The 18699-nt window shown below is 43.1% G+C and overlaps 1 protein-coding gene across 7 annotated transcripts in view; it reads left to right on the forward strand.

The window, feature by feature from the left end:
• The window catches only part of LOC122405291 (poly(rC)-binding protein 3), a 136978-nt gene that overhangs the window by 104468 nt on the left and 13811 nt on the right, over positions 1–18699 (forward strand). For 3 of the 7 annotated variants that reach the window (XM_043409933.1, XM_043409932.1, XM_043409930.1), the window contains exons 7-9: positions 10334–10430; positions 11191–11470; positions 14626–18473. In XM_043409933.1, coding sequence (XP_043265868.1) covers positions 10334–10430; positions 11191–11470; positions 14626–15004 — 756 coding nt within the window. In that variant the 3' untranslated portion in view covers positions 15005–18473. Of the gene's footprint in view, positions 1–10333; positions 10431–11190; positions 11471–14625; positions 18475–18699 lie in introns of those variants that run through there. The other 4 variants (XM_043409934.1, XM_043409937.1, XM_043409935.1 and 1 more) reach the window with 3 other exon arrangements.

Here is an 18699-nt window from a genome sequence, read left to right on the forward strand (position 1 = left end):
GAATGGCATAGATTATTTAACGTTGAGATAGTAAAATTCAATTATTAGAAACGAGGACATAGATAATAAAAAAATTTAATTTCAAAAGCAATGTAAAGAAAATATTCAGAGTCCCAGGTTTAGTTCGAACGTTCAGTTTCCACCAAATGCCGCGGCGTCGCGTAGAATGTTTTACCCGCGTGTACCGGAATGCTCCACTGTTGTATAGGCCACCTGGTCCCCGTCCTAGAGAACCCTTTTCCCCACACCTACGTCCACATGCATGCATCCGGAACACCCTATAAGCTTTCTGATCGACGTTCCCCGTGTGCAGCTTCGAGCAAATCGTCCGGGAAAACAAGATTTCGCGCCGCGACGAATACGATTCCCGTTCCCCCGGATCGACGACGAGATTCGAGGCTCGAACGTCTTTGAGAAACGCTCGAACGGTTCGGGAAAACTCGAAGCTGTTCGCGGTTGCGTCGGAGTTTCCAAATCGCGCGACTTCACGAGGAATTCGCGTTCCTCAGAATCTATGGGAAACTGATGCGAATATTTCTAAAACGTTTCTGTTCGTCTCCTCGAGGCACGTGCTGCGAGGAACTGCAAAGATTGCGCCCGGACAACGTTCGCGAGTCGGTTTAATTTGCATCCAAGGGCGCTCTTTTCAGTTCCCAACAGTTCTAATTTATCTTGTATCAATTTAGAACGAACTTCTCTGCGATTCGATAAATTGTCGTGGTCGATCGTATCCGGTCGATAAAGTTTCCGACACTTTCTTTGAAGTCACGCGTTTGTACGTGCTTTGCTTTTTATGTGATCCGCACGTGTCTGTTACGTGTATCGGCCGTTTCTGGATTTTTCGTTTCTTTATATGTATATATACGTACGTATATATGTCCACCAATGCTTCTGACGTATTCCCAGCTGAGGTCTCTCGGTGTTATGTCTCTCCCTTTCTTATGCTTGCGATTGGTAGTGGGTTGTTTGCCTGAAAAACCGCTTGCCGTCCTTCACGGTGCCCAGATTAATTCGTTGCATGCGACATGGAATATACACGATCGTACAAAACGCGCGATAAGCACCACTGCTAGGAAACAGGAGCGTATTGCCGTTAACCGTGTCCATTTTTATCGATTCTGAGGTCGTTGCTGCTATCGTCGTGTGGAATACTCTTATTTGAATACTCGAATATTCGAATAATGGCGTTCGAATGCCCCAAAATGCAAAGTAGTGCTTGTTTATTCGGATACAAATCGAAAAGCAAGTAATAAGAAATAAAACCTTATGTTAGCTGCACGTAACAACCGACAGACATGTTTAAATTGTAAAAGAACTCGTGCTGGAAGATATAATGAATTTAAGCAGAATGTACCATAATTAGACTAATCTTCTATTTATAATAACATACATTTTCTAAGGGTAGGAATTTTCAAAAAACACAACACGGTATTTTGTGATAACTCTGGTCTTATTTTGGCACGTACAATCATTTTCTTTTTAAATTGCCCACGTGCAGACATTTTTACATGGAAAATATCACGTTTTTGTGAGCGAACAAAGTAGGTCGGCATACATTATAGGTGCTGCTATTTCAAACATAAATAACGAGCAAAGTACAGTTCTGAAAACTATTCATATATACAATTTTTATAATTAAGCGTGTCCGAGGATTGGACAAGGTACATCTAACGTCCATTGTCCAGTGTACCATGGGTATTATACTTCATTCAGTACGTAAAAGTCTCAGAACTTGAATATACTTTTTAACCAAATACATACTCTGTGGACTAGCGATAATAAATGCCACACACCGCGTAGGCAGTAAATTCCTGAACAGAGAAATTCATGTTGCTATTGACGCACGAGCCGTTTTTCAATCTCGATTCTAATTTTGTGTAACAACAATAATCGTAACAATTCCTTATCGCGCGAAATTAAATAAAGTATAGCAACAAGTTAATAAAGGAGATAAGAAACAATACATTTAATGTACAATTAGCCTAGAAACGCGAGATACGGTTAATTGTGTCGACGAACCTAACCTTGAGCATAGCAAAAGACAAAGAATAATCAACTCGAAGCAAAATGAAAAGTAAAAAGAAACTTTCAAAATGAATTTGATTGAAACACTGTAATTTATTTCTTTATTTACGATATTTCGATTAAAAAAGACTTGTAGCATAGTCGTAACAAGTAATTTATTATTTATTTACGGTTTCAATCGTCTGTGGTCAAGGTAAAATGATCTATACGGAGGAAAAAAAGTATGTAAATTGCATAATAAGGAACTACTATAAATTTACACTAGTCTTCACCTTAGACTATTTTATATGTGACATTAATTATCACGAATATTAACTTCATCACATTGATTTAAATTTTACTGTTTTTAGTACTTCCTACAATCTTTTTTCAAACTTAAGAAAACATACTATAGTTAGCTTTTAGGCCCCCAGAACTATATCGTTTGATTAATTTAGTAATATTGAAAATAATTACAACGATAAAGTTATCGATATTATACCAGAATTACCAGCACCAGGTGCACCTAATCTCTGTATACGATCAATTTTTTTTACTAAAGGTGGCAACAGCATCGATTTATCGTTTACATAGATTGTAATCAAGCTTCGTTACTCTTAGTAATTTACATCAATTATTTTATACTTCAATCCATCTAAACGTAACAAAAAACGCTCTTATTGGATAGTTCATCGTTGTATAATTTACGTATTTTGTCTTTTTAACGTACATCATCCTACCTCAATAATGGTAAAGATGTTCTCAACCGTTTATGAATAATAAATGACTCGTTATCAGAATTTATCAGATACTCGTTAATACAATCAAAACTGAATTACCTGATTGGTGTGATTGGTTATCTATTATTCGACTCTAATGTCATCGATAGTTCGATACCACAAACTTTATTCCGGAACAATTTCGGCAACCTCTTTCTCCTCCAACACAAAGAAAAGGCACTACCTTTTACGACTCACGAAAATAGCGATTCGACCTCGATTCCAATAACCCATGGTCTTAAACTTACGATCGATGTACCCCTGCAGTCGAATTGTTTTTTCCCCTTGGCATCCGTGCACGGACAGATATTTGTTGCTGCGAGATTAAACCGCGGTATTATGCAAATCGGCGACATAACGAAACGTCAAGTGGTCGATTGAAACCTGTTTATCGCCGCTGAAGTTTAACGACTCTCGAGGGCAGCGACTTTAATCGAAGCCGGTTTCAGAGTTTCGCTGGCCGCTGGTTTTTCGCTAACGCGCCTCGAACGTTTGTAAAAACCTTGATCCCCGTGAATAGCAGCAACGTCTTCTATATTATTCTTGGAACGACAGAGAAAAGAAAACTAAGTAAGAACATCCGTCGACGGTGGACAGTAGTGCTCGTCGCGTGTTCCATCGATACGTGACTGTGATCTATTCTAGAGAGAAAAAAGGATCGATCGTGGAAGTTGTCGGCCATATTGGGTCGAACGGTTACGAATAAAAATTGCTCCGCGTCCCTAATTCTGGACTGATCTTTCTTTCTCCTTGGAATAATACTCTTCGCGAGAATCGTATTAGACGAGAACCAGTTCACACACGAATGCAAACCACAAGCGTCTAGACACCAAAAGAGGACCGAAAGTCGCCACAGAGTGTCGCGTTTCTGTTCCGTCGACGGGTACGTGCGACGTTTCGTTTCGTTTCTTTCCGAATTTTCTGTGTCACGACGTTAAGAGCTCTCGTCCCCTGGTTTGGTCGGTACGATCGTCGTGGACGAGCCTCTCGTCGCTGGAAAAGAACTTCGCCAACTTTTCTCCCGAACGATCGAGCCTGCTTTAGCATGATCGCTTGACGGATAGCACGATGAATTCTTCGTCACGGCGTGTCGTTGAATTCGTTCGAACATGGAGCCACGGATCCTCCAACGGTCGCGATGTTGACTCGTAGACTGATCGATCGCCGGATGCCATAAAACGCCACCCTGATAGCGGCACCAATTGTCCTAGACAGAGTAAATTTAGGCTAGCAACCGTTAGTCGGCGGTAGATAAAGCTAGAGGGCTTCAACCCTTTGGTGTTCGGGTCCCTTCGGACCCAGGCGTCCATGGAAACAAGTATTACAGCGTGTAATCGACGAGTAACTTAGTTTATTCGATGTAGACGTTTCTACCCTTAATCGGGGACTTTCAGTGCTCAGTATTGAAATATCTCCATTAAATAAACTTGTTTAGATTATATGTGCTATAATATTTGTCCCTAGAACCGTCCGCCATCCGAGGGTTAAGTCTAACAAAATGGCCGTCGTAATTCTCACTTAGAGTCAGAGCGATGCACGCCAGAGGGCCTGAAGTTTGTGTTAAAACGATAAAAATAAAACACGGGATACATAGTAATAGAATAATGTTGTTAATAATATGATAGTAACTAAATGTTTCTTAATTTCTTGGAATGTATAGATGCATTTTAAAAAATTTTCTCATGGGTGGCCATTTTTTATCATAGTTTTGTAACCCCGAAATACTCCCTCCAGTTTTTGCAAATGTATTTCAAAAAAATAATATCGATGAATAATTGTAATAGGCGTTTGATTTTTGTTTTACCCCATCAAAAATTCATATCGTTTCCCATTGGTCGTCCAAGAGCGTTTTAATCGACCAAAGCGAAAACTGGGGGAAAACTTTGGAGGAAGTACGGGATCGAGATTTTTTTCACCCCCTCGACGATGGGGACGGTTTCGTTTGTTGAAGCAATTGATTCTGAATGTTCTATCTCTCGGCGCGAACGACGGCCCAGCAAACATAATTACCGGCTTTAACGCCGACGTTTGCTAATTAGGAACTCTTTTTGTGCGTGGACGAAGCGCAAACAGCGGAGCGCGCGCGCGCGCTCTGTTGACAGACTGAATTATTCGAAGGGTGCGTTTCGACGCTCGTCGGGGCTTCGCGTTCAAACAAACTCGCCGCGTTCGGCTCGGGTCAGAATTTTTAATCCGTAATCCGAGCGAACGAAAACAGAAGCGCGATGGGGATTTTTCAGCATTTTTTACCGATCGTTACTCGAAACGGATTTGCCTTGTTGCTCTCGTAAAACTGGTTTGTTCGACGAAAATAAATGTCTGAATACTGCTGCGCGCACGGAATCTATCTCGTGATTCGTAAAATCGCCCGGGCGACAGCGCATGCGCGTTAGATCGCTCGAGGAGCGCGCGTCGTCTGGCCAACGCAGCCAAGAAGCTAGAGGAAGAAGAATAATCGTCTATCAGGGTGGCGTATTGTCGCGTCCAATGGAAACCACGGTTTTAGGGGTTACTAGTAAAACCTCTGAGCTTTTCGACCACCGACACGGAGCCCGACTTCCACGAATTCGAATTCGAATTCTCGCAACGATGCAAACACAGGGAAATGCAAAACGAGAAAAAGTCGACGAGTTCTCCTTCCGTTCTTTTCTCGCCACCTGCCTAATTTCGTGTCGTTTCTAGTTCTTCCGTTTCGTTCCTCCCGTATCTTTTCCTTGTAAGATAATGTCGGTCCGAGATAGGCGCCAGCCGATACGGGAATGGTTTGGTCAGCTACGCGAACAATAAACGAGGTGTACAACAAAACAAAGACCAGTATGCATGCGTGGCACGAGAAAAGGTAGATTACGTAGGTATATTATTACTACATTGCGCTTTGTCTATCTTTCTTCACGATCCCCCCACCCGATATATTCTCAGTTTCTCAGTTTTTTCAGTCTGCCTGATACAAACACTTCTCTATCTATCAGCTTACAGAACACGAATACTTGGCTTCTCGTCCTCCGTACACTGTCTCCGAGATTTCTGTTTGCGTTCTGCTCTTCTCGACGCGATTTGATTGGATCCCTTTTAGTTCTGAACCCCACTTGAATCCTGTCCCACTTCGAACGATGGAGTTCTTCCTCGATGGGAACCGCGGCTTGTCGTTGTGAAAACAACGATCGAGTCGTTGAATCGTAGAATCTCGAACGATCATTTTGCCCCGGAAGCTTTGGATAAAGACGAATCTGGTTGGACAGAAATGTGTACGTTCGCCTGCTTTACTTTGATTCCGATGTGTAACATGTGTACGTCCGTCCGGGAGGGATCTCGATCGGAACATTGCAATTTTTTTTATCGATTAGCAATATACGCGTTTCAAACAAAATTTGTGTTCCTATGTCCGTAAAAAGTATTAGCCAATTTGTGTAACGTTAATTTGAATATTATCAAAATTGAAAATACTATAATGTCTTGGAAATTGTAGCATTAGAAATTTAAAGGATATTCTTGGTTGGTTTTTCATTTTTGTAATTTTTTAATTATAATATTTACAAGCATAAAACGTACTAAATCGTAGCACGTGGAAACAGGTAGAAGGATCTAACATGCTCGCCTTAAATAGGTTATAAATTATACGTGTATAAAGAATGATTGCACAGGTTCAGTCAGTGAGATATTACAATTTGCGTTTGGTTGGCCTTAAATCATAAATTTAACGCGTTCACTGTCCAATCCCTCAACGGTGTATCTATTAACACAGTTCTATGACCCACATACGAAACATGGACAGTGAACGTGTTAATTCGACCATTTGCAACAGTGGACAAGCACACCATTTCGTCAATTGCAATTCCTATATTTTAGCTGCTGGATAGAAAAATGATTCTTTATACAACGCATAATTTACAGTCTATACAAGGTAAGCATGTCAGGTGCCTCGCTTTATATAAATATTTTTTGACATTCTGAGTATGGTTCGAGCCCCCCAGGCTCTCTGAAAACGTGCTCGTCCCGATCGCAATCTCTCTCTGCAAGCTTATTTCAGTCAAACTTCAATAAGCTTGCTCTTGTCCCTCGTCACGATCGAAGCTATACTTGAAACTGACCTTTCGCTTATCGGGCATTGCTATCGGAAGGTAGAGGAGAAGGACATTCGTACAACGATGCGCAACGAAGTTGTCTCGCAATCATAATGTAGCTTTCGCGGCGATTCAATCGTCCACCAATGCACATAGCGCACGAGAGAACTGCGTTGCGAACGTGCGGCCCAAAAAGGTAAACATTTTTCCGCAAGATCACCTATCGCTTGGTAGAATCTGTACTAAACGATCAACAAAAGAATACAACGAACACGAAAGTCAAGCGAGACATGTCGCTGAAACGATCAAATAAGTACGTACACGCTTTCGCTTTTCACGGCTTCGCAATCGAATTTTTCCACCCCTTCCCGTCCCGTTTGGTATATATCATACGCTCATACGTCTTTCTTTAAACATCCCTTCTTTTACGAGACGTCAGACTCGTCGCGACGTGTTCGATCGGACGTTACCGCGATATCGCGGCCAAAGAAACGAGCGATATCGAGGCAACGCCGTCACCTGAACGTTCTATCTGCGACTCTCTTTCTCTCTTCGTTCGTTTCTTCGCCTATCGCCCCGAGTTGTCCATTGTCCTACTCGCCATCCTAACTTAGAAACAGCATGGCTTCCAGCACTCTCTTTAGCTACGAATCTAAGAGTTCGCGCGAGGGTGGGCTGCCCTTACATCACGTTTCCACCATCTTAAGCAGGGTAGAAGTCACGTTGCGAAGATCATGTCGTTTGATTTTCCGAAACGCGACCCGCAGACGACGTTCGACGCGTGGAACGTCGATCGCGGGTCGGATCGGAATCGTTTGACCGCTCGAGGTCATCGGGTGATCCTCCCCACCCGCACAGTTTCGTCTCCCCACCACTTCTGCGCCTCGCGCCGCCGCGCAGACGCGAGTCGAGAAGTTCACGATGGAGGGGGAACGCGACCTCGAGCGACCAAAGAATTTCGATCCGACCATAGAGCGCCATTTGCAACGTTCGAAGACACATGGTATACGTAATGTGTAATTATACCGCGTGCACATAGGCTAGTCTAGATGATATTGCAGATAGAAGACCAATCATACTTTCGGTTTTCATGTTTTAGGACACAGTTATACATACACGAAGAGAATCCTAGATCTTTAACCCCGCCATCTCGATCCTCATCACGACAAGGAACAAGAGAGAATGCAATGTTTCGTTTTATTTCTTTTTTTTTCTCTCTCTCTTATTTGTATGTTTTTGTTTTTGTTCCCGACTCATATAGTCTGGTTTGAGATCATTCGTCATGGGTATGCATTTACGTACGGATATTACGATCGTAGCTATTAGTTGTTGCAGTTTCTATTTCACGTTTGAACTCTGCAGAGAAATTCCGACGTAATTAGCGTTTTACATTGGTTCGCTGCGTTGCATTGTTTTCTGGTAATTATGAGTTTATCGTTATTAATCTTTAGAGTGGTCGATGCTGAGCGAATTTAAACTGTAATAGCATTAAAGCTATGGCATGAGTATAACGAGCTAGCTTCATTCTTTTTGTTTGTGTATCGAATAATAGAGTATTTTGACAATCGAATGGACTCGAGTTTAATTTGTCCACTTGAAAAAGGAAATTCAGACGAGCTGACACGCAAATGCAAATAGAAAATAATGTCTAACTGAAAATTTGCTGAAAAATACAATGAAAATAATTAACTGTCAAAATTAAAGCTTTCTTTTACAAGAAATTATTCAATTTATTTACAGATAATGTAGGTATCCGAAAAGAAAATGTAGAAAATGATCAGACAAATATTTTAATCGTTTTTGAAAGCATTAAGATTAGAGGAAATTATGTAAAAAGTAAATTCTTTGAAATTAAGTTAATACATGCCTTGTGTTTATACTAATAGAATTTACATAATTACAGTATTATCACCATTCAAAATACTGAATGCGTTTCTAGTTCAAGTTTCAAAAGTCAATTGGCTTCAGTGATTATATGAAAAAGTCTAATTACAGTCAAATTAAATCTGAGATACCACAGACCGTGTTTCTTTTCAGCTTTAGACGTAAGATGAACTAAAAGCAAGGCGTGGTATTTAATTAAAAGAAGAGTCACGACGAACTATACAACAAACAATCGTTAACTACGAGTAATTCACATTGAAATTTGTCAAGTTTCGTAAACGCTATTAAAAGTCTGAAGTCGGCCCGAGAATACATTGACCGGCCGGATTAATTGCCAGTGGATGTCTCTTGTAATTAATATGCAAACGGTATAAATAGAAAATGGGTCAGCTCGTTCTATTCAATTCTGGGTTGTTTTGTTCTCTCCCGTCGCGAGGATTACGAATAAAATTCTAATGCGCTCGGAGAAAACGGGCAATCGGCGCGGAACTCGTTTTCGCCGTTAATTCAGATGAAAATGCATAACCAGTTACCCGGTAGCCAAGAAAATGGCGCCGCTACCAACAGCGGTTTAATTGAATTGTCGTTCAAGCATGCTGCTCGAATCGAACCATTGTAAAATATCTTATTTCCGTTTCGAGTCGGATACGTAGATGCATGCTGTCATGCGCTCTCTTCTCTCCTTCATTTTTCTCTCTATCTAACTCTGCCCCCTTAGCCCTCGAGGTTGTTCCACTTTTCACCGAGCGTTCTCCGATAGGTTCTCGTCGATAGTTGGTACACTCTGTCCAGATCGTAAATGCCCCGGATTCCACGACTTCCGGTCCCCCCCCAATAGAGCAACGCGATCTCCAGAGTACAAATCTGTGCATTTTGCTACACACACCGTCGAGTAACTCATTTCTACAAGTCGAAATAGAAAAATACTACTTCTGGCATCGGTAGTTGACTTTCCTCGACAGTTCGCTGTCACGAAATTCATCCATTTCTTTCCCGAACGAATCGTTCGAGGCTGATCGACGGAATTAGCAAACAGGAAACTCGAATCAGCGGCGAGACACGGTGGGAACGTCAGTATCATACCGTTTTCGTACGATCCGATTTAATCGGTTAGCTGTCGGAGTCTGATCGTGTTCGGTGTGCTCTTAGGAGACCAGCGAGTGCGGAATAGACACGAAAAACGCTTTGGATCGGTCGCAGGAAGTCGGGACGTCCTGCTGGTCGAGATCGTGGCCCCGGAAACTATGGAACAGACGTTGCTCGAGAAGTTCGCGCTCCGACGCGATCGTAGAATCCAAAGACGATCGATGGGGGAAGATCATCGACGGAGGATCAAACCTAGACAATTTTCTCGATTCGCATTTACTTATTCGAATGACGATTACTTTTGTTTCTCTTGTTTATTTTTTTACTTTTACGTCTTCGATGGTTCCTTTAATCAACGATCCTCGGATTGTGAGACGCGCGAGGAAGCAGGCAGATTAATACTATCCTTTTAGATTATATATTTATCGGTGTCTTCGCATACCCCTGAAGCACTCTAACGATCCTTGAGCGGCGGCACGTGTTTTTGTTGAGCGATGGATGTCTTCGTCGTTGTTACAGATGGGCAAACTTGGAAGCAATCCACTGGCTGGTCTCGCGGCTCTGGGCCTTGGAGGCCTCGCCACACCTGCTAATACCGGTGGACTTAATCCAGCAGGTGAGATAACGTTTCGTCGAGCGGCCATCATACTAACTATATCATTTTTACAGTGCATTTGCTTCTTTAATGAACTGTTTACGGTAGGACCTCGATGTTTGCAGAAAAACGACGTGAAAAATCCTGCAACGATCGAGGTAACTGATCTGATAAAAAGACCCAATTACATACTACATCCCCACTACCTATGATCACTCCCTTCCACTTCCAATTCCTTCCGTTACTAAGCGACCGTCTCCTTTTACCAGACACGGTGCAGCGAAGGAGGGTCTCGTGCAATCATCGAGGTTCTACTGTATTCGGGACCAGAAGTACTGCGAAGAAGTGTACAAAATGCCTCTGAGTGATCTTCACGATGTTAGAGAGGTCTTATCGCCCATGTTATTTAATAATAGTTTATGGGGCAGTAACGAAATAAATTTCCACTAAATCTGAATTCCATTCAGGGGCATTTTCTTCAGCTTCAGCTACAAATAGAAGAAGCCACTGTAGCGAAAGGATAATAGAAAGAATTCCGTAATGATAATAAAAAAAATCAAGAAAGTAGAGTAGAATAGATTGGTACGGTGGAGAAGCATGTAAAATTTAAATCCTATAAACCTGCCTTTTTGAGAAATGTAATACTCTATTATAGTCAGGTTGATTTTGTATCTATTATATACACACGCGTTTATAATCGTTTATCTGGTTGATTCCATATTGATAATGTTTGCAAGTCAATTTCAATGTTCTCAAATCGAAAAAACTATTTGTTTGTTAGCCCTGGCAGCGCTTGCCGGTAGCCAGCTACGCACCAGCAATACAAACAGACAACAACCAGCGGCGAACAATCAGACACACGAAATGACCGTGCCAAACGAGCTGATCGGTTGTATCATCGGGAAGGGTGGCACCAAGATCGCCGAGATCCGTCAGATCTCCGGCGCCATGATCAGAATCAGTAACTGCGAGGAGAGGGAGGGCGCGGCCACGGATCGTACGATCACCATAACAGGGAATCCGGACGCCGTGGCATTGGCACAATATCTCATCAACATGAGGTGAGTACCGCGGGGCCAGAGCGCTCGCTGTGGTTACCGAGATCGAAGACAGGGCCCGTGATGAACATTGGACCTGATCTTTACACCTCAGCAAAAAAAAAAAAAAGAAAAAAAAGGAGAAAAAAAAGAAAAAAGAAACCGGTTCAAGGTTCCTACGATTGAATTTATTTTCTGTTTGAAAGATAAAAGAAAAGCAAACTCTTCCATTCCCATCGAAACAAGTCGAACTCGTCCCGGCTACGTTTTGCGCTAGATCGCGATACATTACTCCCCAACCCCCGATACCACCCCTTAGCCCTACCTTTCAATCTTTCTGATTTCTTTCTTTCTCATCAAAACGGCGATCGTGCCGTGCCACCTCGGATTGTGTATGTCGCCGGTGTAGATTACACGTTATGATCCTCGACGGGCAATATACCCTTACTCGTCTTGTTTTTGTGTTACTCGTTCCTCCCCCCCGTAATTGACCTTTCTTAGCCTCGGTGTCTTGAAGGTGATCAGTGAGACTAAGGGAATAGTCGAATTGCCGTCATCGCGACACCTCCTATCATGTTTGTTATTGTTACTGTTGGTTCTGCCGACGACGCGCCGGTTAACGACTCCGCGAAACTTTTCTCGGAGAACATGGATACTTTGTCGCGGAGAAATAGCTCGATAGGGTGGTTAACGGATGTTCTGGTGTCGTTCTACCGGCGCGTCGAAGCGGGCTGAGTATCACGAAAGAGGTGGCGATACTGCATAGAGAACTTGCACGTGGAACCACGGCTGATAGATCATATTCCGTCGCTTGACGTTCTCGCGCGCGCAGAGTATCGTAACGCCACCTCGGTCTCTAGCGTAACAGGTGAGATATATCGTAGTCGTAAGGTTATACCATAGCACAGAAGACGTCGCTGCGCAGCGAACGAGGGATCAACGTCTACGTGGAGTCGCCGGAAGACACCTTCGTCTTGCCCACGGCGGAAGAGGATCTTAATCCTTTATTTCCAGGTCCTGCTTTCCAGGTCCAGTACCCCGAGTATCCTGCAGAACATATTCTCCGCTCAACATCTGTTTCCCATTGTCGCTGGCTGTCCTTTCAAGTAAACATAACCGACAGAAACGACACGTATAGTCGAACGATTCCAGCTACGTCGTTCCGTTGATTACGATCAATCCTGAAGAGTCCCGTGCAAGCAAATGCATCACAAGTTCCTCCTTTCGATTCGATCGTTCGACGGTTCCAGAATTTCTTTCCGATCGGAGATCCACCTTTGGCGAAGGTCTCTATCCTCCTCGTTGCTTCTTTGATCCACAAATTTCGATCGCACCTAACGATTATATTTTTCACCCAATAACACAGTCCACGTAAAATTTGCTGGACAAGTTTAAAGATTTCTTGTGGAGACATTTAGTAGTCCCGCAAATTTAGCAACTTAACTATTAACCTCTTGCAGGCTATGTCTAACGTTCTATCAAAAAGAGCCTAAGTGCAAAGGATTAATTACTCCATGAAGGTATAAATAGTTCCTTTTCTAGGGGATAAAATGAAATGCAATAGAAGGTAGATCGTTCGTAATGTTGAATGAAATTGAGTATGGACGAAGGAAGCTAGAAAGAGACAGCCTTCGCCAAAGGTCTCCGTCGATGCATTTTTATATTTTTGATTTTTACGTTCACCCTCCCGCTGTTGTCATCATTGCGTGCCCATAAATGTTCGTTAGTGAATGTCCACGGATGCAGATCTGTTTGTTTCCTAAAATCGTGTTATGGGACTAACGATACCATTCTCACAACGGCGACACTTGAATGCTGAACGATGTTAACGTAGTCGTCGACGAGATTCGAGGAGATTGAACGCGTCCTATAACGCGTCTGCCAACCTTTTAAAAGAACCAAAAAAAAAAAGAGAAATTTACCAGCCCACCCCTCTCCGACCCACCCTAATTAGCACGACCAGCAAAACGAGTGTCCAAGTTATCAGCCGCTCGAAACGCGAGTCGAAAAAAACCTTCACACTATTCCCCCCACGTTATAATTATAATCCATTATATTTTATTCCAGATTGTCACTCATAATTTACTACTGCATTTAATAGCGACAGAATATTCATCATCCCCCCGATACTTCTTGTACCTGCTCATAACTTGGTAGCCATGATTATTACATATCCAGCACTCCCGCGGGCCAGGACCTGCACTCTGCCGCCCAACCAATCGCGTCTACGCGTTTCACGAGCCAATTATCGGCGACGAGCCGACGTCGTACCTGGCAGAGTGCGAGTCCTGCGCCCCGTTTAGTTTGATTTCCGCTTTTCAGTGACTCCGCAGAGCCATGATGCGTTCCACGAAACCGCACGTTGTCGCTTTATCAAAGTATCCTTGATGCGATACCGCTCTAACGGACAGATCGTCGAGGAATCGTTCCGCTTCCTGCTTCTTCGTACATCGTGTATCGCGGCGACGGACTATGGCTCTGCTGTGCCAGAAAAATGGACGATGTATTCGCGAACGGTGGTAGAATTTCTGTTGTCTCGTTCGTCGTGGGTCGAGAAGCCCCCCTTTCGGTACCCGTAGTCGTTTTGGATGGATCGTCTATGACTCGAGCGAATACAAGTCCCTCTTTGTGGCAGCTCCTTGCAGCGCGTGTTCCGCGTCGGGACGCAATTTGGCTGGTCGCGATTCACCGTTCGATCAACGGAACTTCCGGTGTCCGCGGTGATCTCAGCGTGCCATAACGCGTCCCGACGCGACAGGCTCCGTCCCCCCACGAACCACCACGTAGCCGGTGTACGTGAGAGTATCACGCTCCATAGAGCACCTGTGCCATAACTCTCTGAAGCCTTTTAAACCTTGCGACTTGATTTCTTTCTTTCCGTTTTTATTTTTCTGTTCCGACTTTCACGCTGCTGTTCCGTTAATCGATAACTCTTTACTTCTAGCAGCCCGGTTTTTATTTCTATCATCTTCTCTTTCTCTCTATCGCGCGCCACCTTTACGTTTATCTTTCATTTCCGTTTCTATCTCTGTCACTGATTCTTCTCATCTGTCTCAGAAAACGCACACTGAAACATAGAACACACAGTTGCACATACACACACAGACACGTACACGCACACATCGTTTTAGAGGAACGTTCCCACCCTCACCTTTTTACATTTTGTGTCTTTTCCCCAGTGTTGAATTGCAGAAAGCTAACTTAGAGGCCCAAAATACCCAAACCCCTGGCAGCGGTACCACTCCCGGGGCATCCGGAGCCAGTGCTTCTCCCTCTACCACCACTACCAATGCCTCTCCCTTGGCCAGCGCCATTCCCTTGGCTCAGCTGCTAAGCAAGCCAGGCGCCCTCAACGCCCTATCTAGCCTCACCGCCCTCGGCGGACTCACGGAATTGCTAGGTGGTGCTGCTGGCGCGGCTGCATCCGCGCTTCCGGTCCAGACAACCGGCGTGCACCGATCGCACAAGTTCACGCCGAGGCTACGTAGCCCTGGCGCACCGGGACCCACCGACAGCGGGAAATTCAAATCCGAGCGCACCAAGTACAACCCGTACTGAGCCAGCGGACGACCATCTACGGAGAGACGCGTCAGAGGGATCATTACACATTCTACACGCATTACTCATCACCACCACCGACTCCACGACCACCACACGGAACACGAAATTTACATCGGAGAAATGTGCGTACGGACGCCAGGGTAGCGCGAGTCCGGATTCAAGACTTGGCTAAGGATCGAACCACGGGGTTTTTTCACGGACTTCTTCTCCTCGATGGGTGATAACGATGATTAACACGTAGGGTAAGACACGCCGACGACGGGGACGCCAGTTCTCCCCCGTGGTCGGTCCTCTTTCTAACTCGTCGCTGATACGAACATCGTTGTTTTTTTTCTTATAGTCGATTCGTTTCTAAATATGTCCCGTAAAGGGGGCTGTTTCTCGTTGAAAAGTAAGACAAAGATGTGGAATAATTTCTTGGCACTCGTTCATTTTAACATATTTAATATGAAACGATAACTATTTTGATCCGTCTTCGTCGGTGTACGATAAATCTTACGAAGAATCGAGGAACATTAGGTTTGTTATTAGATATTGTGGGGAAGGGTGATTCTTTACAAAATTTATTGTATACCAAGATTTACAATGTAGAACCAGTTTTTAGAATGACTCCGAATGCCAATACAAATCGAAAAGTCCTTTTCCATTTTGCAATCTGAGGCTTCGTTATCGAAATATAAGCAGTCGAAGTATTTGAGCGTGATTGCGCGCATGTGCAGTCTGAGACAAGATGGCGCGTGTTGGGAATCCCAATCAACGAACTTCAATTGCTAATATCTCGGTAACCAAGCTCCAGATCACAAAGCGGCATAAGACTTTTCAATTTATTTTCTTGCGAGGAATCGATTCCGAAAGAGATCCTACATTTTGGTTAATGTAATGCAAAATCGAAAACATTTTTTCTCCGCATATAATAACAAAATTATTTGAAACAAAATGAAGTAAAAATCAACAGGATTGTATAGTTTTACTCAAATAGAAATTCGAAACAAGAAAGATCTAACGTAGAATCAGTATATTTAGAAACTAATTAATTGTTCGAATCGACTATAAGAACCATTAGATTTGCTCATTCCACAAGCAATATTCAATATCATTTTCTTTATCCTTTTTTTATTTAAAATTTAACGTAGATGGTTTTTCGAATTTTGCATTTTCCGGTGCGAGATCCGATGCTAAGTCTTCGGGCCGTTCACACTAGCGCGACACGTCCTCCGAGTCCGCGTAATCGTGATGGCGCGTCTCTATCCGACGCGCAAATTCGCACGAGGGATAACGTGTCGATGATATATTTTTCCCTTAACAATTCTTTTTGTTTTCTTTTTTTTTTTTACATTTCTTTCGTCCTTTTACTTTTTTTAAGTCTATAGTATCGCGCGATACCGTCTAAAGTATTTTTTCATTCGTTTCTCCGCGCGACTCGGAGGACGCGACTGCTTGTGCACCGTCGCAAAGCAGCCTTTTATATATACGTATATATATATATATAAATATAAATACAATTACGATGAATTGATTAATGTTTGATGCAAAAAACATCTTCTTACTAGCGTTAGGGTTTCCGATGTAATTTTTTCTCGTAGTTATAGCCGACCAATTGAATTGAGAGAGGTGTATTGGCGCGAGTGAACTGAACGAACGTGAGAGTAGAGAAACAACGTTTAGGGGTGCATGAAAGAAAATTATATATATACATATATATATATCGTTTTGTTTTTCCTTATCTTCAATTATGCCTTTATCAGGGAGAAAGAGTAAACGAAGAATGCGCATATAAAGAAATAAGAGAGAGAAAAAATAATACATTAACAGACGTAATGGCGTCGTGTGTAGATGCACCGTGTCGTAATCATGTAACGTGCTTTAGAAACGACGACAGAACTTCCTCCGATATATGGTCCATAGAACCGACCGACACAGAATAGAGAGACAGAAGAATAATCCGAGAGCTTAATCGTACCTCGTTCGAGGGGTAGCTTCATCGAATGTCGTCAGTGAACATAAATTTATATATTCGATTTACCAAGTAATCAATGAATTTACAATAGTGGTCATTTTATTGTAACGATATATAATTATATACAATAAACAGAACGTAATCATTCACGAGGATACACGCTCGATTATATATATGTACCGGATAGAAAGAAAGTAACGATTCTTCAGCGAGTTCAGATAATTAGCGTAACCGACGTTTTAGACGTATACGTATACACGCATACACACTTGTACACGTACACACAGAGACACGAACTCACACAGTACACAAGAGGAAACGGATCGTGTTTTTTTTTTTTTTCTTTTTTTTTTCTCGATGAAATCGTAGTTGTACTCGACCGTGCATCGAACGTCTTTTCTTCTTGGTCGTACGTGGGACGGTGTTAAAAGAAGATGGACGGTTTACCGTGATTTCGGTGCGACGAATATTAAGATCGACGGCTTTTTCTTCGCGGAGAATCGGAAAAGAAGAAAAGATGCGAGATCGTCCGTTCTCGATGAACGATCCGGCTGCGTGAGAGCGCCCAGATCGATGTGTGCTCAATTTCTAGTTTGTAGCGAGGAAGTACTTGCATATAGTGATCAATCAGGTGTAGATTTACGATCGGGTGTTATATCGCTCGTATACCGAATTCGACGCGACGATCGTGATCGCGGATCGTTCGACGATCGTTTCATCGATGTGATCCATCGAGCGAACGGGCACGAAAACGGGAGATCGTTTCGGCCGATCGATGATCCACGCGCGACGAATCGCGAACACACGACGTCGCGTCCCTCGTATCATAATATTGCTTATTGTGTTCTTCATTCTGTACCACTCCATAGTCTCGCCCCAATTTCGTTTTCTCGTCGAGACAATAATGATTTTTCACACGTCAGCGGCGATTCCCGCGGGATCGAAACAAGGATTTAGAGGTTACATCGTAGCGCGAGAAACGGGAGGTTGATCAAGATTCAAAGAGTATACACAAGGATTTTGTAGGTAATTAGTCTTCAATTGTATATTGGTCTCTATAACGATGTCGCAGAGCTTGTGTGCTTAACAGACATTAGCTACCCTGTATCACCTTGTTAAATAAAGCTAGGCGTGTTTAATACAATACGAGAAGAAACCATGTCGGCCTTTCTCCGAACGGGGTCTCGCAATGCACTCTAACGGGTTTCTATTTTTTGTTTTCGAAACGAGCAAGATAGACTCTCGAGTGATAAACCCAAGGCCTGATGATGCATCCAGGCCTCTGCACGCGTTTGTTATTTATACGTCCATCGATCCAGCCTCTCTGGAGGACTAATTCTGCAGTACCTTGCGCGACCACGTTTCTGGCGTGCTGCATTTTATTGTTGCTACCTCCTTTTTGAAACGAGGCGAACCAGCCCGTTTGACAAAAGATGCTACGCATAGGAGCCAGACCGAATCGTCGGACGCGGGACGAGAGATTTGAGAAAATGCGACGATCGTGCACCTATTCGACGACTAGACAGAATCATGTCGCTTTCGACTAATTTCCTCGCGTCCATTGTCAACAAAATTGCAATATCTTTTTAATATTTCGATTTACTCGAGCTCGTTTGCTCGTCTTTTTGGGTCGAGAACTATTTCTTAATGAACAGAAGTCGTTAAATAGTTCGTGAAACGAATGGCGGGTCAAGTGACAAACAATGTATCATTATGTATATAATAATTTTCATAA

The sequence above is a fragment of the Colletes gigas genome, unplaced genomic scaffold, assembly GCF_013123115.1.
Source record: "Colletes gigas isolate AHSC1104 unplaced genomic scaffold, ASM1312311v1 Colletes_gigas_Sc00004, whole genome shotgun sequence".
Lineage (NCBI taxonomy): Eukaryota > Metazoa > Arthropoda > Insecta > Hymenoptera > Colletidae > Colletes > Colletes gigas.